This window comes from Heliconius melpomene, chromosome 18, assembly GCF_056956725.1.
Source record: "Heliconius melpomene rosina isolate 202511_hmr_F chromosome 18, ASM5695672v1, whole genome shotgun sequence".
In the NCBI taxonomy this organism is placed as follows: domain Eukaryota; kingdom Metazoa; phylum Arthropoda; class Insecta; order Lepidoptera; family Nymphalidae; genus Heliconius; species Heliconius melpomene.
In genome coordinates, this window is record NC_140406.1 from 3359535 (window position 1) to 3384252 (window position 24718).

At 32.5% G+C, this 24718-nt stretch overlaps 1 protein-coding gene across 1 annotated transcript in view; it reads right to left on the minus strand.

Annotated features, from left to right (window-relative positions):
- Positions 1 to 24718, minus strand: part of Kdm3 (Lysine demethylase 3) — a 114201-nt gene that overhangs the window by 48492 nt on the left and 40991 nt on the right. The window contains exon 7 of the mRNA XM_085202464.1: positions 15898 to 16009. Within this exon, the coding sequence (XP_085058590.1) occupies positions 15898 to 16009 (112 nt within the window). The remainder of the gene's footprint in view (positions 1 to 15897; positions 16010 to 24718) is intronic.

The following is a 24718-nucleotide window of genomic DNA, read 5'->3' on the forward strand; positions in this document are numbered from 1 at the left end:
GTAATGATTTTTATTATTAATATATTTATTATTCAACGTTTCAATAAAAAATATGACAAACGGCACTCATTACACTCAGCACGCCTGGCGCTGGCGTGTCGCCACGGTCGACAGCCTCGCCTTGACCAAGATTGAGGCATGCGAGATGTCCGGTCCGACCGCCACTCTTTGTCGCATATGCATCGGAATTGCCAAATAACTTATCATATTGCTGTCATAATATCATACTAAAGTACTTATTATATCAAAATATTGCCTTTTGTATTTATTGAATTGTTTATAAATTGTTTGTATATATGTAGACTGCAGTGTAGAGTATTGGTGAAATATGTAAACGTAAGCCCAGATCAGTTTAAATTTAATTTAATTTAAAAATAATAAAATGAATATATATAGTGTGACCTAGTTTTGTTACGTTGATACTGTACTTTAAACGATAAGACATACTTATAACGATGATGAGGTTCCAAGATAACGCTTATCTTTTTATAAGTATATCGCAAAATAAATATTCTTATAATATGGAAAACAAATAATAAAATGTTATGTTTAAAAAACATTAGGTTCCTATAAGTTGAAATTTATTTTAAAAAGGCAAATTATTCATTAGAGAAACAACCAGAACTGATGAGGTATTGTATGGAAATATATTATAACTGCGGCTATGAGAATGGGAAAGCTGTTGAAAATGTTAGAAAAGCTCTTTGCAAATTTACTCGACTCTGTAAAGAGAACAAAACAAACATACCAAATGTGTTGCTCGGACCTGGTCAAAGTAATCACCTCACATTTCGTGTACACTGTCTAACAAATTATACTCCGTTTGTATTTATAATGAGTATTTTTGTAGAGTTCAGTTAGAAGAAAAAAATATGTGTGGAATTAATGTTTTACTCCTTTGTATTAGACATGAAATATATTTAACATTCATATATCTATTTTATCTACATAAATAATATTTTTTTGATGAGCTAATGTAAATTTAACGTATCACATTTCATCCGTAATGATTTTATAAATGGACGCGACATCGTAAATACGCAGATTATAAAGTCACGTAAAGTTGGCAAAGATAATAGCGCAAATAGTAATCAGGTCAGCGACTTCGTATTACGTATAAAACGAGCCTCATGGGAAATTAATTCTCATTGCAGCCTGTGCCGTGGATGTGGACGACCTCGACGTAAATACGACGTAAGTACTGGGGTGCGCCGCTACTATAAATCATAAAGATCAACCACATAATGATAGTAATTATAGACTTCATTATAATATAACGTTTTTACTTGGTCACTTGTGATTGACTCTCCAAGTAAAAAACTAAAATTATAGAGTTTAGTGTTCATGTTATAGTACACTTAACTACTATGTTTATATAAAGTTAAATATAATTAAGGTAAACAGCAAAAAAAACACAAAATCCAATGTTATTATAAAAATTTATACGACATAAAGAGCTTATCTCACAAGATATAAATAAACACACCTGAGGAGATCTCGATTTACAAGTAAAGTGAGCTTTATAACTACAAGAACGTTCTCAAGGGAAAGTGCATAGTCGTTGCAAAATACATATTGCACAAGACTGCAATGCAGTAATAAGCTTATCAGTGCTTTATGCTCTTTGAGGTGAAGGTCAGATGTGTTAAAACTTATATTCACTAACCGAACAAATGAAAAATATTAATATTATAAGTAGCTTTTAAACACGCCATCCTTATATGCTTGTAATTATATAAAGTATGTTTTGATTCCATATATAATAAAGAGAGATATTTCTGTCAAAACACTAAAAATATAATTTATCTAATAATAAATGTAAATAAAATACGTCATGTTATTTAGTTATAAAAGAAACAAACAATGCGGAATGAAGATAAGCAGTTGGGAATTTATTGTTTTAATAATGTTATCTCGTCGTAAACAGGTTCTTTAATAGACCTAAGTAAATGTCAAAACAATTACCAGATGTTTTCGGGTGGGTGGAATATGACAATTAGATGCTCTTTGATGCTATATATTAGTTACAAATAATAATTAATAATGTTAGTTTTATTAACACATTATATGTGATATTGTTTTATAAATGTTAGAATGATTTTATACTGTAAATGTATATTGAAGATAACAAAATTATACAGATTTGTGTATAATATAACATATTTATATAACATAATTATCTAAAAATTGCAGTTGTCATTTATGAATAAACAAAGATCTACAGGGAAGTACCCACATAGATATGTGTACGTAAAGTTTATCATAAAGGTTACGGAATGTTGAAAGGCTATCTATCACGTTCGTCGTTAAATGAAAATGTGCGTAGGCTTAACGAGTATTATTAGAATTTGCCATGTTTGGTATTGACAGCTAAATTAGGATATATTTCTATTTAACGTTTACTACAGAGTAAAAATATTCTATTGATCCTGTTCGTAGGAGCCATATTTAGCTCAAAATATTTTTTGATATGTTATCTAACTCATACGATTCGTATTAATATCTACAGTATCATTCTTTATCGGGTAGTATGAAATTCTTATCTATACATGATAATATTCATAGATAGCGATAGGAAGTTGATTATTCAACATTGCACGATTACATTTATATTAATATTTTTTTATAATATTATTAAAAATAATACTTTTATGTTTATGTTATGAACAAATATTTGAAGCTGAGCCACTCGCGCCATATAACTCCTGGTTATTGAGGTCACAGCGATAAATAAATCCATCCATCCTTATTACACGCGAGATGTTATAGAAGTGTCATCGGACCCTCACAATTGGAAGTGATGTATCGTTCAATGCATCCCGTAATAATCCAACACGGATAGATTATTTTATTGTATATATCTATACTATAACGTTATTATGTAATTTTTAAAATAAAAAACCTCAAGTATTATACAGTCTTTTGCTGCAATAAATTCTGTTAAATAAAGTAATATGAACTTTGAGTTTATGATAATTATATATTATGCAGATTTCATGTAATTGGCCAACTTTAAAAATACTGTTATAAAGAAACATTTAAATATATTTATATTTCGAACATAATATTTTTATCATCTAAATGTAAATGTTTTTTTAAAAAAAAAAACGTTTTTTTTATGATATTGCACAAATTAAAAATAAAATCAACTGTTTTAAAAATTTATACAAAAAGCTTTGCAAGCTAAATTTTATCCTAAAACGATATTTTATTTTAAACGATGGCACCAAAATTGATTATAATATTGGATGGACACATAATAAATTGCCAGAGCGGCAACTGGCAGTTAACGACCCACCCGTAGGGAGGGAGTGGCCGACTGCCTCTCATTATCTGTCGTTTAAAACATAGAGCATGCTATTCAATATTTAAATTAGCGAAAGTTCGAACAATACATTGTTTCATCGATTCGATATGTAAGTTAGTCAATGTTGCGTGGATGTGTAAAGACAAAGTAATATATGTATTTTATTTTGTTATTGTTATTATAACAGGATGACAATATTTTACACAATAAGCATGTTTGTTGTGTATAATCAAATATAAATTGTTTTATGTCAACAAACGAAAAATATATTTAAATATTACTTAATACTATGAATAACTTGAAGTATTTATAATTCACAGTGATAATGATAAAATTAGCGAATTTTGTGAAACCATGATTAATATAATGCTTGTAATGTCAGAATAGAAACTGGTATTTATCTATAAATACTTTGACATTAAATAAATATATAGCAAGGTCATATAGCTAATTATAAAGTGATTAATTTACATTTTTCATACAAATAGATAATGTTTTTATAACTACACACTTAGGACATTAAAGCAGTGTTTTCTTTATTAAAACCATTAATCAACAAATGAGTTTGCGCTTTTGTATTGTAATTATACAATAAACGAAATGGTATACATTACCTACTATAAAATAATTCAGGATACGTTCAAAAAATATTTAAAATTTAAGTTCAATATGTTAGTACCTACAGATATAATACATATATAACATATACTAGAATAACGTAAGTGCAAAACGCAGTTTGTAGAATTGGTCACGAACTCACAATCATACTTAACGTCAAAATCCCACGCTCCATTCTCCCGACCCACACTAACATTTCCCATAAATTAAAAAGGAACTTTTATAACTATCGTGCCCAAATTATTTTATAGGAAAAAGTTTTATATTATAGTATAGCATACTATATATAAGTCTCGAAACGAATTTGGTTCCCCTATGTGTCGAATTGTTTACATTTTTTTGGTACGACAAAAAGCAGGTACAAATACAGATCATGTTTGAGAAGAAATATGCGCTTTTCATAAGAACTTTGGGTAATTTTTTGCAAGTGAACAAAAAGTTTATGCTTTATACCCGAAAGCTTTGTGAGCCGTAATTATAAGCCAGAATAACTTTGGGATCTCTTTGTTGGGAATAGGGGAGTTTTTCTAAGCGGGTAACGACCGCGGCAGGTGGTATATAAGTTGTCTGATAAATAAAATTCCAATAAAAAATGCAACAAAAACTGGTTAAGACGTGGCCAAGTCCACCAATGTCAAGTAAAGGTCATACGAATATCAATAATGAACAACTAGAATGCTATTAAAATCATATATCTCAACGGTATTTTTTTAATATTGTTTAATGTATGAGAAGTATACTTAATAATAAATAACAATTTACTCGAAATGAGTAAAGTTTTCATAAAATGTTGGCAGCTCTAAGCACTTGATTTATTATATCAGTAAAATTGATCATATCTCACATTTTGTGTTTATCTTTAAACAATTTATTATTATTTCAGTCTTAAATTTATAAATCCAATCTATTATACGCATACAAGTAACACTCATTGTACTAGTAGCAAAGTTTAAAGGCCCCATCTTTGTAGTCATCCGGCCGGGTCCATTAATATAATGAAGCTACAGTGCCAGCACATCACGTCTCCAGCCGCGAGCCACGTCCGCATGCGCCACAGAAGGAATGTTCACTTATTATTATTACGGCTAAAAAAAGAGCTGACACTATATTTTTTCCTAGCATCCAGGTAACGAAACCGTCGAGCGGGGAAACCGGTCTGGCGTAAAAAACTCTTTGTGAAGCCAAAGACATAAATCATGCGGAGTTACGACCGCGACCGGTTCATCGTAGTCTCGAGTTCGCACGGCTAATGAGACTTCAATCAAGGTCGGCTCTTACGTCGCTATAACAACTTACATTATAAACATTTCTTATGGATGTATTCATTTGCAATAATTTTTTGCATTCTTCGATAGATGTGTTGTAGAAATTTAGAACGATTATTATGATTTTTTTGAGGGAAAATATAAAATTGTATAGGAATATGTCAAGTTTTTGCACACTTATATTAGAAGTCAATGTCTTTATGTTTGACTTGAACATATTTGTAAAATAGGCAATTAAATGTAAGAAAACATTCCTGTATTGAAATATAGAGGTAACTAAAGAGTATATTCTAAAGATAAATAATAAGTTCTGACTAAAAACACAAAGAAGGTTATTAACACTTCTTAAGTCTGGAACGTTACAGGAGGTAATAACGAAAGCGGCGATGAGAGCCGCCATTGTGTGCGGCTGAAAAACAAACATTTCTCATTAGGCGAGTAGCGCGAACCGAGCATTGTTCGCAGGAGGAGGAGGTATAACGGACCGTGTCGGATTTGCGTCAAAGCGTCTCGACCGACGACCTTTGGATGTTAGGCGATACAGCCTTCTACATCCTCCTTTATTTACAATAAATCGAACAATGATCCCCTCCAAGAATCAAGATCACTTATCCATCCGGTAATCCTACACCGACGCAGACGTATAAGTTTAACATTCTATACGTAGTTCATTATAATTACCTAATAAAACAGATATCTGACTATGTTTATACATTGATCAATTATCATTGTTCTCAACAAATTGAAGACAATAGTATTTTAATTAGCTGCTATTAGCGGTATGCCATTAAACCTGTCTGCCCGCAAGTGTTGTCAGAACATGAACGAATGGAGTGGTTCTAGAAGTTCGATGACCGACGGACCTCGGACCAATTCGCGACATGAGATTGAATAATAAGTTGATTGCGAGCACGGCCCAAGGCCGGCGCTCCGGCAGCCATTACTGAACGCACCGCCGCCATTTTGCAAACCGTGCACCGACCATTTTCGTACTAATGCTTACTCTATGAGTATGACCCAATTCCTCCTTCTATTAAACATGCTCGTATTTCAGTATACTGTCAAACACGTCGTATTTTATGACCAACTTGTAATGCTTTAAATTAATACAATATTTTAAATAGTTACATCTAAGTTGTGTCAATGGAATATAAATACGTGACTAATTCTCTTTTTGAAATGGTAATTAACTTGTTTATTGTTTTCATTTAGATCAATAGGTACGTTCTTAACTATTTATAGTTTAATGGATACAATTCTTTATTAAATGTAATGTTAAATTAAACGAAATCGAAATCGAAAAGCATATTCGATTTTTGAAATAAAAATAAATATAGGAAAAGAAAGATAAAAACCCTTATAAAAGTCTAGAGGGTTACAGCAATTGATTATTATGTTGAGTGATCTCAACTGTATCAATTAAAACAATCACAAATTGAAGTGCTGTATATCTATGTAACATTCTCATATGTAATATTACATAAGCTAAGCTAAGCTAAGTAAGCTATTAACTTATTACATAACTTAAATAACTTACGCCATTACCATTTCTTTAAGAAATAAACTCAAAACCAGCTAGCTCTATTTAGTTATAAAAGTAAAAAATGTATGTTTAGCAAAAAGTTTCGTTTCATAGGCAACAAACAATACAAAACCCGATTTCTTGCCGAGAATTGTCATCCTTTGTTCAGGGTCAGGCCCTCGCCAGATACGTATCATTTGATGAATGGGGGCATGAAAGGGACAGACTACATGAGCTTTGTAGCAGGTGCACTGCCTCTACCCCCTGTGTGATTAATGGATTACGCTAATATGTAATATCCATGTTTCATCATATCGCATGTGGCTTCGGTTACTCTTTTTTTATTGGATTTTTTTATATTAGCTTCGCAATTATCAAATTTTCGCCATTAGGTTGATTTAAAAATGTATTAATTTTTTTTATCTGCTGTAAGCAGTATCTCATGGAGCAATGTAGCAAGGCAGAGGGAACCAGGTTTTAGAGACTGCGTGTGGAGAGGTGGAACTTAACATCGCGCTTTGACTTTTTACAAGAGTCCAAGTGGGAATCGAACCCACAATCGTTGCGTTCACAGTCAGACGCTGTGCTGCTACGCCTCGACGGCCTCAGCTTCGTCACTCTTATTTAAGAAAACTGAGCGATGTACATACCATTGCTCTATCGGCCTACTCATTCTAATATTCAAAATAAGAATAAAATAAAACGTGTGATACGCATTACGCACGTGTGATAACAAATATAAAAGTGTTGGTTTATACAAGTGTTGGTTTTTCCGCTATTAAAAAAATCATGCTAATACGGGTAAATGTAAATCTCGTCATAATATCGCGTGATGATGGTATTTTTAGTTTTATATTTGGCAAGTTCATATGATCTTAAAAAATTGAGTGAAATACTTTAATTCATGCTCCTTACAATTTAGTAGCACGTATGATGGCAATTCAACTTCATTTAAAATTAGATTACTTAAAATAATTACTTTTGCTATATACCTGACCTTACTTACACATTTTATGAACATTTAACTATTCTATTGAAATTCACATATAATCTATATACATTCCATTAAAACATAATATAAAGTATACGCTATATTAGTTACTCAGAGTATTTACGTTATTTATTGATTGTAACACAAACATCAATGCATGTTTTACAACGTGACTGGTCCATAAATATTGACTCGTACGCAATACGATTACTTTATGATTGCTGTCATTAGTATAACCAGACTTAATGGAGTTACAAATTAAATTCACCTATATATGATATAATATAAATATGAAAACGATAATTTTATGTGCACTTTATAAGTAAGAGTAAGGCTAGAATGAATGTGTGCTCAGTCTGCTTGTTAGAATAGCAAAGTTACAGTAAAGACTAATACAATAAGACGTTTGTTTTATATTTACTGGTTGATTAAATAAAGATAATTTCATGTATTAAATATATATAAAATTTTTAGAATTATTTTCATATTTTATATTAATAAAGAAATAAGTGACATAAACGTCTGTATGAAGAAAATATAAATATTTTGACATTATGAAAGTTTAAAATATATGATATCCAAGCGTCATAGTCTGGCAGACGCAGGTCTAATGTCAATCTTCCATGATTAATTCAATGCGTCCGCGCAGCGACCGCTTACGCAATCGGCGCCATCTTGCTCACGATATTAGTTAAAGTTATCGTATATTCTTGACCAATGTCTAAAATATATAATTATTTATATTTGGGGTACAGGTCAATAGAACGATATACTACATTTTTTAATATTTATAAACGCATTCTAAGAAATAAAATACATTTGCACATAAAAAGTTAATCGTGGGCAAATTTTAATAATAACATATGATTTTTTTTAAGAAATTTAAATCATTATTTATAAAAGAATATTTGATTAGGAGATATTACCTATATTTTTTAGTCCAATAAAATTAATATTTCTAATGACTTTATATATGCCGTTACCCTTATAGTGTATTTACTGTAAGTTTTCCAATTAAAAGAGAATAACGATTCCCTTAACCAATATAATAAAAAAGAACAACAACAAGTTATAAAAGAAGGGTTGTAATAAATTCTTCTGGGAAAGTAATAAGATTGGACGATAAAATTGCCTTTTAGACGATCGTGAATCTTCCGTTTAGGGCGATTAGAAAGAGATGAAGTTATGTGAGATTATCCAGATACGCCTGCATGTTTTTTTCCACACATGGAGAGCGAGCTTGAAGCCGGTTTGTATCGGACATGTGCTACAAAGGACAAATAAAAGTCATAACGGGGCGAGAGTAACCAATGCATAATTATGTGAATTATTCATTCGCGCCGCCCTGCGAAAATTCTTTACGTTTGTAATTCGTGATTTGAATAAAGCAGCGAGCGTTAAATGAATATAATGATATTAAATCACGAAGCCCACGTCAAAACAACCTCTGATTTTTCAAGAGGGCCGCTGTCGTATTTGTATTTATGTACTATATTTCAAACGATTAATTAAATTCATTTGATATAATCTTTTGATATAATCTATACAACACAAAAACGTCTATTTTGGATATATTTTATTTTGTAGATAGCCTTGTAGTTGTAGACATATAAAATTCGGAAGTCATTGGCAATTTAATTAATTTTAATAAAGGCAGCTTGATAGATAATACAGATAAAACAAGCAACTATTAGAGGCTAAAGCAATAGAGATCAAGTTAACGATGTGTGACTGAGATAGAAGACGCTGAGCTCCACGTAACGGTAAACGGGGTGAAAGTACACAAAGCACCAACGTAATGTTTAGATGAGTGTGTAAAATTCAAGACTTGTAAATGCATTACAGTAATAAGTATTTATAATATTATCGGTGAAATCGTTAACTTTTAAAAGAAAAAAATCGCAATTACTACATTTGAAATTTGTCTATAGAAATAATATTAATAATATTGTCATACTCATAATAATTATATTATACTTCAGTCACTATTAATGATGCAATTCAGAAAATTTATAAATAAAAATATATATATATACACTTCGATATATTTAATTATTTTAATCTAATTACTACATTTGCATACATGTATAAACTATAATTTATAAGATGTGTTTGTAGCATTGAAACAATGCTATTTCAAAACAAATAATAGAGTTAATTTACCCTGAACAGTTTCCATTAATTAGGTTGCGTTAAAAATAGATGAGAGTACCTACTACAATGCAAGCGCGTCTAACTACTTATACAACGAAATATGACAATAACGAAGCGAGCAAATAAATAATTTATTTGATATAGTATAGATGCCTGTCGCGTTCACGGCCGCGTTCCCAGCCGGCCATTGTTCTTTACGTAACGACAACGTGACGAGCGCGACTCGTATCTATTATGCCTGCGCCTGCGCTGGTGCCTCGTCCGCGTTTCACGGTGTCGATTTCCCCGACTATTGTGTTCCTAATCTTTGAGATGATCTATGCAAATGTGTCCATTAAATTTTAAACTTACTTCTTGCATTAATTAATAAATATTATAATATTTTTAATTTGATCAATGCTTTAGATTGATATAAAGAATTATAAGACATCATGATATTTCACATAATTGTGCTTCATCTTTTACAGTACTCCTAGCCCTAAATATTTAACTTCAATTTACATATTATTTTTCCATATTCCAAAAATTACACACTTATAAATCTAATAATTTCGTTTAAACCTAACAAAGTAATAATAATTACGATATGTTTGTCAGTAAGACATTATAACGCCTTGTCAGTATGTATAATTAGAACGATGATTCACGCTTAGCTTAACCGTGTGTCACTGACCTTCACGTAATTGCGACCGGATGTGCGCCTGCTATAGCCGCTACAGCTAGCACGTTCCGTTTCACGCCGCACCCAAACAAAGGTAACTCATTCGAAATCGTTACGTTATTTTAAACTTCAATTCACCTCATTAAGGAGGTGGATTCGGGGAAACATTCCTGCACGAGCATGTGGCCCCCCAGCCCCGACGACCAGGCGCAACGTTTAACTCCCTCTCGTGTTCAACTTCCCTCCCAAGGGGGTGTCACCCCGGTCGACGCTTGTCGGTATGCAAATTTAATATTGTTACTCTTATTCACAAGGGCAGTGGGAAAAGACAAAAACAGAAGCTGTTATCCCGAATTACGAATGCATGTTTAAATGAATATCAATTCTATTTTATATTTTGATTATTTATTGTTGTCATTATATTTTAAATTGGTTTTACGTAATTTAATTTTATAACGAATAATATCACAGTAAATATTAATATAAAAACTTTTGCTAACGAAATTTATTAACATTTATAAATATTCTAGATGTGTACCAAGAGAACCGTATACATTTTCATTTAATTTTACGCGCAAAACTAGAAAGTTATGTAACAGAGTAAGCTATGAACATATATGTATATGATGCATACATTTAATACTAAGAGGCGATACGCCGGTGCATTTAACGGTAAATATGTAAAATTATGCAAACTGCGCGCTGAGGCAGACATGCACGCAAAATTTGTACTCGTTGCCTGAATGCAGATTGCTTCGTTAGCGAGTAATGTGAAACAATCACATCCTTGGGATAAGCGTGAGACTATAAACGCGACGATCGTGGGTTCGACTCCCTCTCGGTAGAATGAATTCATATGCACTTACGTTTTATTTCTGTTAATGCTTCTTATCCTATCTATCGTAGCTTTCAATTGTACCTACCTAGTTAGAAAAGGAAACAACGAATATAATAATTTAATATTCTTTAAAAGCAAATAAAATTTTTAATAATAATTAAAATTGATCATTTGTATCGTACTGAACTAATCTATAGGAATTAGGAGGTACATTATGACAAAGATAAATTATAACGTAGAATTATATTTGTTTTTGTTAATTATGTAAGGCCGGTTTTTAAATCGAGATACATAATTATTAAATAAAATTTAAAATATTGTTCAAAAGATTAAAAATAGATTTCAATACTAAATTAAGGACAGACATATTTTTCATTTGACCTTACTATATGGAAATATCAACCTCAATCGTATTAGCTGTGACATAAATACGCACTTAATAATGATTTAGGTAATGTGTTTATATTAAAGTGAGCGTTGAATATCATCACATTTACAATGAAAACGTGAATTAACTGACTCATTTATGAATTTTAATAAGGCCGCCTTTTTATATTTCTGTTGAACTAAATATATTTAAATTTTAATTTAGACAGTCAAGAAATATAAAAAAGATACCACGATACAACCAAATAAACATTTATCTATTCGCTACTATAAATTGTGTCAAAGATATCTCTCAACGGTAAATACGATAGAGCAGTGTTAATTAAAATCGAATTCTGTTTATTTTTGGCAAGACCGGCGATGTCGCGAGGAAAGCAATTAAAATCGAGATTGTTCAGTAAACAAGGGATGCGAATGCTGATCCAATATCCGAATTCCGCTTAATTCTCCCTCACAAAGAACTGTCGGTCGCACTCTCGCACGGCGCGCCGTCCCAGAGATTACATAACACATTTTACTTGGATTATTTGTTTTATCAACTTAAAGTTTTTTATGAACATTAAAACTAAAGATGGAATATTTTTGATAAGTTATTTCAATATTTTTTTTCATTACGATTAAGTAATATTTAATTCAAATTGTATGTTATCCTATATCTTATAAAACAAAGTCGCTTTTCGTGTCTGTCTGAACTTTCTAACTCTTCTTCTTCTAAACCACCCAACGGATTTTTATGCGGTTTTCACCATTAGGTCGTGTATTTCTCAGGGAAGGTTTATATATAGTTTATTATTTGTACATTCTTAAATAAATGTGTATAAAGTCCTACCCGTTGAGACACTTTCGCGCATGCGCTGCTTTAATGGTAAGTACTACATGAAAATAATGTACTGGACTATTATTCCTCTTAAAAAGATCTACAAAAAAGTCCGCGAGAGCATATTTTTATATTTTAAGGATAACGTGTAGTGATCATATTTCTGTCTAAAAATAGTAATTTCAATATATTTTTTATTGTGAGGGATATTTTTCCATAATGGTATTAATCCTTATCCTTTAAAATACTTTATTAATTTTCTACGTTAAACGAAGATAAAATTTGCTTTTTACACTATTTCGAAATTGCGAATAGTTTTAGAGAAAAACGCATTTAATTGTTGACACATCACGCCGTTGACTCATCAGCTGTGCCGACTCAAGTTTTACTTATCCCTTACTCTCAGCATATAAATAAGTATATTAGTTACGTTGGCCATTTAATGTAGATCAAAACTGTCTTTTACTGTTTTTTCATTTTAATAAGTACTTTAGAAGTTGTTACAATATCAAAACATCCTTGCTGCGAAACGCGCCCCGCGACGTTTTGCTTATACAAGCGCGTCATGAGCAGTCATCGGTGGTTCCGTGGTAGAATGCTCGCCTGCCACGCGGGCGGCCCGGGTTCGATTCCCGGCCAATGCATTCTATTTAATTTTCCTCACAGGCAGCCCCGTAGTGCTTGCTTTTCATCAGGGACAGAATACCCTCTTCAGCATTAACCACAAGCTCGAAAAAAAAAACCCGCCCGCTATAGAGGCATAGCAACGAAGATTTAGATGCGTTTACACGTATTGGATAATTAGAGTTGTATGTATTATTTCAGCGCGATATATTTGGTTTCATATTTTTTGTAGTAGTTATTAGTAGGTAGGCTTTTGTTTTTAATTTCTTCCGTTTAAAAATAGTCATTTAACTATCTAAAAATAGTCATTTAAATATATTTTAATAAGTACTTGAAAAGATTAGTAGCAAAGATTTAAAATTACGGTACCTACTAAAAAAACCTTGCTGTGTAAAACAATTGGAAAATGCTTATTGAAACTACGAAAATGCGGGTTGCATTAGGGTTTAATTAATTTTCACATTATCTTAAGTGCTTTGCAAACATACATTATATGAATAATCCAGTAGTAAAAGCGGGCGAAGCCGCAAGGGGGTCGCTAGTTATATAATATGTCGAATAATAAATAAGAAAATATATGAAAATAAATAAATATCCTTGTTATTTCTTTATTATTCATTCCAATTCAATTAAATATATCTACATTGTTTATTCACTGTAGAAAACTAACCAACCTTGGAAATTTGACTCCACATATAAACTTGTTCTTGACGAGGCAACTCGGCCCAAGGAAAGTGACTGAACTTCGAGTTTCAAACAGAGTTTTAGCGATCCGAGCAATATTTGTTCAAAAGTTTGGACGTACTTTGCTAAACTTAAAAGTAATATAAACTTTTCTTTCTGAATTTACTGTAATGGTTTTGTTATGTTCGTAAATACAATTAGGAATTTAAGTGTATTTCGATGTATTGAACTACAAGTAAGATATCGATTTAAATTTATAAAATATCTTACAAGGAAGCTAATTAATATTTTTATTGAAAGATATTATCTTATTATTAAGATTTTTTTTATTAAAAGCCTTCAAGGCACATGTGTTGTACTTGTGAACTGTCCTTATAACAGCCCTTCTAAAGAATTCATTAACGTTATTGTGTTCGACAAACTTTGAAATCTTCGCAATTACTACAGTCGATCGAACTAAAGTAAAACTAGTTACCACATTAAAAAATAATGATTGAAAAAGGACTACAACAATCAAGGCAAAGTTGTTATATTTTATTTCTTGTCTGTTCGACAATGATCAAATTGTCATCAATAAATATCAAACAAAGTGCAAAAGGATCGTTATAGATCTTCTCAATTGGCTTTTAATGGAGATATTTATTAGATCGCACTTGAGTGCAAATAGCTGAGCGTGTCGAACTGAGACTAAAATATCGTAAAAGTGGCATCGTACAACAAATCAATTGCTTTTATCTATTATACAATTCATTTCTTAAAAGTGTAAGACATAAAGTATGTCAATACGGCATTGTAACTTCTTAAATTTAAAAAAATACTTTAATAAAGTGAGATAAAAATACGTAAGCACATTAATTTTCACAGTACAAAAATTACAATAGTATCAAAATGATAATTCTTAAAGTAAGTAGTCTCGTATATCACTTTCATTGTTTTCTTTATTTCGAGGTGTCAGTAATGCCGCTATACATCTTCAGCGCAATCACCAGTCAAAGCACGAACATTAGAGAAAGTATGGGGGACGGAAGTGCTGATTTATTGTCCACCCACGCTGCCTGGCTGTTACACAGTGATTTGATACTACTTTTTATGTCTATGCTCCATACGATTACAATGAAACCGTGGCCTCATGTCGAATAAAATATACGAGGTGATATAAAAGCGATTTCATCAATACTCCAACATGAGGATAATAAAAATAATATTCTAATCTCTATCTCATCTTTGAATTTGATAAGGCTTGTGATAGCTTATTTAATAACGATATTAAATAATATAACGGAACTTTAAATAATATCGACATACGAGACTCACATATTAATATTATATTTACAAAGTCCTACCATTGAATAATCTACGTGTTCCACAGAACAACACAAATCAATTTTACAAAAGCTCTTTTCGCTTGACCGAATTAGACTAAAGGAAAGCGATTGATCACTTTGACGTCGCAATCCCTATTGCCAAGACATTACGTTGACGATCAATAACATTTTTCTTTCACTGAAACGTTCATAATAAGACGCTATAAGTAAAAAAGGGTTTTTTAAATGTTTTTGCTAGATTTTATTTCTTGATAATTTTCAATATGTTATTATATATTAATATATAGATTAAAATTAACATTATATACAAAATCTTCACAATATACATACACTGAGAAAGACGTCCAGTATAATTCAATGAACGAGTAATCACCACACATGAATGCCTGGGATCCTAATCTACAAACGGTCTTTGTCCCTTTCTCGTAACAGACATGAAGGTATCTAGGAAATGGTCCATGTAAATTGAATTCGGTCAAACAGAAATTTCTGGTATGCATCAGATAAGTCAAGTAGCATTTTTGATTAAAAATATGCTACTAATTTGAAATATTAAAGAAGTTTACATAAGTTTTTGAGAAAACAAAAAACGCTTAACAAAATCTTTTAGTTGGGTTAGAGTCGCCTATAATATGGCGCAAAACGGTCTTTACTATAAAGGTCTATTTGCAAGATACTTATGTTAGGTTAATTAAAACCTGTACCTGGAGGTGGTACCGGCGGTTCCGTGGAAGTGATCTGGCCGTTGCTCCGCACGGCCGCTTTCTTCCTGCCTCCTGTGGTCGCCGGGCTCTTTGTGGCTTCTCGTTCCACCCTCTGTAAAGAACATTAGGTTTTACGACGAACGAACTTGAAAGCTACATAATTTATTCTTCTTTTTAAAAACATTTCTCAATATTAATTACATATGAGATATATAATAAAATTTTTATTATTTATAAAAATATATATATATATCTTTCAAATAACCATCAAAAACCATATTAAGCAATTTAAATGTTTTAAATGTTCATTATTTTCCTATTTGTGATTAGCAGAGCGTTCTGTAGTCTCATTAAAATGTAATTTAGGTCGACGGCTAATCTCTAACCGCATATAATGAAACGGCTCCATCTTTGACGTAACGCCTAACGCTCACGTTCGTAAATACAAATACGAATATCAAAAGAGGCTGGAAATTTGGACTTGATTAAAAGAAAAATTAAAGTGATTCTAAAAGCGACTGGTAGCGGGTTCGATTTACACTCGGGAAAATGAAATATTTATTTAAATTTATATTTCCATTTCTTGGCTACGGTATCGAGGCAAAGGGCGGCGTTAAGTTCCGCCGCACAACACGCAATACCTCCAGAATTCGGCGGAAAGTTAGGAATGCAGTGTCCTAACACTAGGTGTATTTTGCCTAACCTACTGCATGCGGGATACAGCGTGAAACTGATTTGATTTTAAAAGAAAAATGATAATGACAACAATAAAAAGGGCTCTCCAATACAGAATCGTTCAGTCGTGAAGGCGTAATCCACTTATTGCGGCTGACAGACGAATCCAGGGTCCGGATCGTGCTGAGTCACCGTTCACGATCTCGCTGAGTCACGCGCCACGACTCCACGCTCCACGGAGCGGACGCACCTCCGCTCTCCGCTTATTACGCTGACTTGCCGGAATGTATTTCTGTACTGCACTAATGCTGATTGATACTGGTGCCGATAAGATCCATTAATTGATTGGAACCCTCAGTTTCGTTTTGTTATTCAACTTTCTCTCGTCAATTTATTACGGTGTGTTGTCGCTGATTGAATTGTTTCAATTAATATATATTGCTTAAATGTTTCGGTGTGTTTTAATGAATTACATTTATAACTAACTGGTTATAAAAAAAAGTAAATTCATATATTAGTTCATTCAGTTTAAATAATAAATAAAGTCTAATGTTTGCTCGTCGTTTTTCATAGAATGTCATGGTAAGGTATGGAGTTGGGGCTGGGTGATAAATTGTTGGAGAATGGGGGCAAATGTTTATGTGCACCAGTAGACTTGTGCCTCGTTGTGCTGCGTCATCGGGAAATTGGCAAACAACCGCTCTATAACATTTCTAAAATATATTCGAGATATTTCATTTGAAGATTATTTCTTCAAATTTATCGGCATTAACATGTGAAATCGGAATTTTTAGCAAAAAGTAATCTTTATTTTTATCAGTTAGTAGTGTTTCCACTTTGATATTAAAATTGTGTGAGATATGATACAATACTCATTGAATTAGTTATATTATAAATTGATGGACTAAAAGTATATAATTATTTAACTTTTACATGATGTGACAACACAGACACAATATAAATGCAGTGAAAGTTAAAGTTAGAGAAAGTGTGCACATTACATTACTGACCTACGCAAACTGGGCCACAGTTGCTTAGCTAACACCCCGTGCATTACTGCCGACAGTATCCTAATTACTAAGAAAAATAATATTTATTTTTACTCACTGAAAATTTTCATATTTGAATGTAAATACTAAAACCAAGGAGCTAAAAGTAATATAAATATAACTGTTATTTGGAAATTACTTTTTTACATAAAAAAGAATAAATTCGTATCACTAAATAATTAAGGCAGTTACTTCAACGAATTACATAGGTATACGTAGCTAAAAATATTTACCCAAATACGTATTCGAGGTCCCCACGTATTTACGTTATAATATGAGAGGGCTCTTTGGAGTTTCGACTGAAGTAATAATTTTCCTAGAATTTCACCCTGCCCTTAGCTATACTCGACACGTGTTTATATTCTCTAAGTGAATCTCAGACTACATTAAATTAATGTTGTTATAGAAAACAGTAGATAGATAGTTTTCATATATTATATGAAGTATATTGTTAGTACAATTACAATTTACTTTTCCATCCAAATATTTTTCAGCATAACATCATCCGCTGTATTTCGCATATAAATAGGTAGCACAGAGAGACCCATAGTGTCTAAGGACATGTAATGATGAGGAGTTTTGATGTTCGCGGGTAAATCGCATCCAAGGACGCAGATGCATTGATTCGAGCCAATCCAGATGGTGGCAATTTAACCACCATTCCCTTCACCAAGTTCCTACTAAACATTGAGCTCGAGTCTTATTGGTGCGAAGACATGAAAATAATCCATTCTCCAGCTGAATAATATTTTATCTATAGGCTAAAATTAGATAAACACTTGACTAACAACCCATAAAAGTAAATGTGTATAATGATATATAGGTATTCTTTAGAAGAAGCCAACGATCTATTATAACCCTTCTGTGTCAGTCACCTAGCCTTCACGTATACAACCCTACTCGTACGTCATTTTCCAATAAAAGGGTGACCTTTAATGTATAATGTTAGCGAATAATAAATCAAGGCACAATATATCATTTATATTCAGAACTTACATAGTTAATTAAATATTTATTATATACAATAAACATCGTTATTATTTTTTAAATTTAATAAATAATATTTTCTGGAAATAAGATCATAGATAATTACAACTATGTAATATAAAACGTATGCATCTTTTTAATACATAAAATAAACACAGCTTTTGTTTACAATAAAAAACTATTAAAGTGGTAAAATCTTTGAAATATATTCGTTTTAAAATGTAATTATAATTGAAATTTAATTGAAAATCAGACAGAATAAAGTGTGGTGGTTAAGGAAGTAATTAGAAGCGAGCTGTGGTCCGAAACCAATCTAAATTCGACAAGGATGGGTTGTAGTGGTCTCTTTACAAATTGAATGTTAGTAGCTACAATGACTAAATCAAAGGATATGTCTAACGATCATGGAATACTCTCAAATATATATTTAAAAAATAAAGCAAATTACTCTTTATCTTCTCTCTATATATCTTCTGCATTAAACTCTAGCAGTAATGAGCATAACATAATTAAACAATAATAAAATAAAAGAGCAATTTACTATACACTACAAATTCTATGTAGTATTAGATATAATTGACATGACAGAGTTTGCCAACACAATTTAATTTGCGTAGGTTGTAGTCACATAATGAGCTTACCTAGTTTAACTGAGCATCAATATTCACAAAGAGAGAGAGTTCATAATACTTCAATGGATATAGAAATATATCAGAATGTTATTGATATACAAATTAAGGCAAAAACATGTAAACGAAATTGGTTATGACATTTTTGTTTTACAAATATGTTTCTAGTAGCTAGATCTACCTAAATTATTGTCATCATATTATTTCTGTTATTGCTCTTAAAAGTAAAGTATATCAATAAATATAAATTAAGTAAAATATCATATTTCCTTTACGTGAATTTTTCATAATTTTTAAATCAATAACATTCTACTACCATTTAAATCTGCAAAAATACACATCTAAATAAATATCCAATTTATATTCAAGCCGCTACAATCTCGCTATGCTCATGTTTTGTATTGCACCTACCTATGGAATCATATTTTTACAAATAAGCCGTTCAGTCTCCTGCAAACTAGAAACTATATCGATTTGCAGGCCACATATCTATCGAGACCATCGAAACTCAATTTACGCACACAATCGGAGTACTTGCATCGTCCGTATATACATATACGAGTATATATATATATATAACAAATGTTCAACGACGCGACGCAGGCGTGTAGCGCTATACACATTATCGTAGGGGCTTTGTAGAAGGCCTTTGATATGCACAATAAACAAGGTGCGCATTGTGGCCGAGTGTAGTGAACTGTAGCCGGCAGCCACCAGCCAGCAGCCAGCAGGTATTAACGATACACAGACACACACACATACACGCGCTGCGATTGTGCTCTAATAATTGTAACATTCATTATACATATACTAAATATATGGTTGATTTTAATGATTACTTTATATTATATAACACATTATATTTTTTAAATTTTATGCGCACATTTACAGGTAGAGAACCTCACATTAATCCGCACATTTCAAGATAATATAAGAGATATTTTTATATTTTATAAACATTGTTTGCAACCATTGTTATTAATTGAATAATAAGTAATATCATTCTTAATACGACAGTTAGCTTTCATTCTACATTCTTTAACTTTAGTAACTAAATAATTGTTTATATAAGAAGTAGGTATGTATAAGAAAAAGAAATCTATAAAATAATTGTGAAAAAATAAAAGACATTAAGCTGCCAAATCCAAGTCATTCGAAAGCCATCAACAATGAATAAAAGAGATTTGCCAAATCGTTACTGTTGATCAAAAAACATCATTTGCTGCAATAAAAAGGCATCATCTTAAATCGTTTTACGTATTTCTACCTATAATAATAAAAAAAACATTGTACAAATTATCAAGCTCTACGAATCTATAACATATGAAAAGTAGAATGTTTGATAGAGGGTGAACGGCCTATTGAATATCAGGTGATTTATTTCCCTTACACGTTCCCCACTGGATAAACCCCTCATCGCTTAAAGGAGACATTGGCTAATATTTCAAGCGACTATAGCACTACTATTACTGTATTATATTTAACTACATCTATTCTATCAACGCTATCACGTTTCACACACATTGTCTTTTAATGGACATTTCCATTATTTCTACTTATTTTAGATAGACAGAATTATAAATACTTTGAATTTTTAAAAATATCTACGTTCATAATAATAGCTGTAACGATCGATAATAATACTAAAAAGTAGCATATAAATGACATAATGCATTATTATCTTCATGTTGAAGTATTACGTAACAGCGCTGCACGCTCCGTTTGACCCCCACAATAACAGTACTCGCTGAAGCAACTCATGCCTCTAAGTACCTCCCGACTGAGGTATAGTATAGTAACATTATAGGAGTTCTGCTTAATAGGATTGAGGAAAATACACGTTTTGCGGCTGAATATCCGAGTGCGCATTCACGTCATCATCACTATATTATACCTATTACTTTTGTTGAAATTAATATTATGTATTTGTAAAAACTTAATATTATTAAAAGAATTCACACTATTATAATTACCATTTTTAATTACCATTCTATTATGCCGTAACTAAAATACTGGTTTTTGAAACAAAACAATAGTATAAAAACTTCCGAAAGTCATTATGATTGAATGAGTCTCAAGCCGACTCTACTTACGGTACACGACACACTGTTCAAAAAAATAAACCCGTGCATTTTCGGAGCAATCGTTAGCACAAATACACAAAAACTTTCTCAGAATAAAAAACAAATAACACTTCGCTTCAGGTTATAGCATACTGTGTTCATGCGGAGGTTGTGTTCCTTGTACATTTATCTCAATCTCGGAGGAGCGCTGGAGGGCAAGAGTGCAGCACGACTCGTCTGACTGCTTCCTCCCGTCCCGAGCCTCCGCGAAACCGGTATTCCTAGTCCGCTCCCAAGCTAAGCCGGCCGGCCCTCCTTAAGTAGATTACGACGTAAATATGGCCATTGCCTTCCGATTAGTAAAACTAGTAGCATTTATAGTGAATGTTTCAAATAATTATATTATACATTTAATTCGAAATTAATTGACAATTTATTTTTTTCTTTTCTTTCTCTTTCTTAAATTTGTCAAACTATTAATAAAACGCCGTCACAAAGACCCCGATAAGCAGGAGGAATGAGTCATAATTAATCTAGTGCATCATTGTGTAAGAATTTGGGTCATCTAGATAAAAAATACACGTTTGTATAGTACATTATATACTTCCCACATTCTAATAATAATAGAAATGTTTTAAAAAGTTTCACGTAAGCATAAAAGGAACTAAACAAAGGAGCTTCACATTTTTATTGAATTTCCGCCCTTATTAGAGGGGCTGCATTATTCGCGTGACATTTGGCAAAGCAGGTAAGCCGTGTATGCGTGACCACGCAGCGCGGCATGTTGTCAGGTGAGATTTATTCACATATTTTAGACGTGCGGTGGGTGTGCGTGGGAAGCAGACGATACAGACTGGAGGAAGAGACCGCCTCTGCAATTTGACGTCTAGACTACATTTTCATATTTTTAAAACTTGTACTGCTTATTAAGATGTTACTATAACGGCGCATGTCAAAATGACGTAATAAAAGACATACCTATATAGAACTTTTCTATATGAATAGTCAGCAATTTATTTGGTTAGCGTTAACAAAATAACGCCTTACAAAGGATTCCAATCAACGAGTGAATGTTTATAAATAGCGTCTCCCCGACTGCGGTCGCTTTATAATAGTACCGAACAAAGGAACAATAACGACCAACAAAGAAGTTAGAAAAGAACAAAAGCAAACATCGAAGCGATTCGAGCAAGCTGTTTCCTTCCAAGGCGACGTAATAACAATAACAACATGGCGACCAGAGAACACTTGTCGATTAATGATGTGCGCAATTGATCTAATTTTGGAGTGACGTACTTATTTCTATATAATCTAAATGAATAGCTTGAATAAAAGAGAGATAGTCAAATGTATAGGACACGAGTTAAAAGGAGATGGTGCTGTTATCGGGGTGTGGCTATCAGTAGCTATTTCGTATTCCCTTCAAGTATGTATGTACATAGGTGCATGCGAGCACATAATGCGTGTACAATTTGTAATTGCTCTTATGTTTTATTATTACTAGAAGTTATTGAATTTTCGTGCGAGTAATAAGCATTTGTAGATAAATTATATATAGTAGAAATTAAGTGGTTTTTAATTTAATTACAATATGGCATAGGTGTGTTTGACATAATGTAAACGAGGATAAAAAGCCTACTAAAATTTTCTATTTTGGATTATTTATTTAAAAAGAAATTAAATAAAAAGCATAAAATAAAATTTAAAAAAAACTACTGCAGATGCGCTATTTGACTAAATGACACGACCATGTCGCAAGCAATGCTAACCGGTAACCGGTGTCCCCTTCCTCTGCTCTCCGCTCTCCGCTCTCCACTCACGTCTCACGTACGTCCACCAAACCACCAAAATCACTTCACCACGTAACGCAGAACATTGAAAGAATTAGAAACATGTGATAGTGCGGTGAAAGGTAAGATGCGTTCCGTAAACCGTTGCGAGTACCGAGCGAGCCGGCGTAGTGGCGCGGTAGAGTGGCGCACACTGGAGCCGGGGGAGGGGGCGCCTGCCCGGGCCCCCTCGCGGCCTGAGCGTCCCGGCCAGACGCAGGCTTGCATAATTAATTACTCTTCATACTAGCTACCACTCGTAGTGCACCTTCCGCACATCGACGCAAGGTCACCCCTTTGTTGCTATCCTAAAACTACTTTATTATCATTTTAGTTCGTAACATATCATTTTTGATAAAGCCGATAGTTACTCCGTCGATGGTAAAATGTAGTTCTGTTGAAATGGTTCAAAATGATAACGTCTATTACGTCTGCGTTATACTTATTGCATATATCAAACACTATGGTTCATTGAATCGTTTATCAAATTATTTAAAAGTTAAATTTTAAGTACTACACCAGGCGTAACTTACTAATATGCGCACCGATCTATCTGTCCTGCAGGTGAAAACTAATATTAACCTTCAAACAACAAGAACAAAGTAGTGGCACGTTAAAACAGACCCTTTAGCCGTTCCGTGGGGATGGGTGGGGGCCTGGGAAGCCTGAAAGGGGGGGCAGCGCGCCAGACGAATCTCGGCATCCCGCACTTGTCGCGATCGATATCGTATCCGCTGCATGGGAACTCGCATTAACTAACTGATAGAAGCTGAAAGTCGGCCGATGTTGTTGCAAACTTTACCGATTACCCGTTACCGGCAAACTCTCCCCATTTTTTTGTTGTAAATAAACAAACTCAGTGTATGCTGTGACAGTGGATTAAATAAGCGCTTTGTAATTTTTTTTATTATCTGTTTTTTAATTCTTTAAAAAAACACTTAAAAGTGACTGATCGATAAAATACAAAAATATCTATATATACGTAGTGAGATGAGATACACTCGTAACACATTAAGAAACTTGAGTTAATTAGTTGATAGGCATATATTAATTTAACGAAACATGTAAATAATTGGAATGTTGAGAAAGCACTTTAACAAAACAAACGAGAACGAATCACGTAACTATTGACTTAATGAGAACAACGTCCTTAATAGAGCAAAGATACAATCAAAGAGAATAAATACATCAACGCAAACAAGTGAGGTCGGAGCCAATTCCGCAGTAATAGGAAAACTTTGAATCGATGCGAGTGGCGAGACTGACTCTCACGGTGCATAAGCCATGAGAAACTGCATTCTGACCAGATTTAGTTGCGTAATTTGAACGTTTAATGATTTCTAATGATTTGGCATTGAAATCTAAACGTGATTCACGTTACACTATCTGAATTTGTTATTTTTTTATTATAGTTCTGTTAGTTTACTATGAAAGCAATATAATTTGAATATCATATAGAAACAATGTTTGTTCGTTTTTGTAAGTCGAAATATGTACATATTTAGAATACTAAAATATTACTGGAGGTCATTGGGTTTAGGTTGTGGATAAAAAAAAAGTAGTTCTGCCATAACAAAAGACATTGAAAT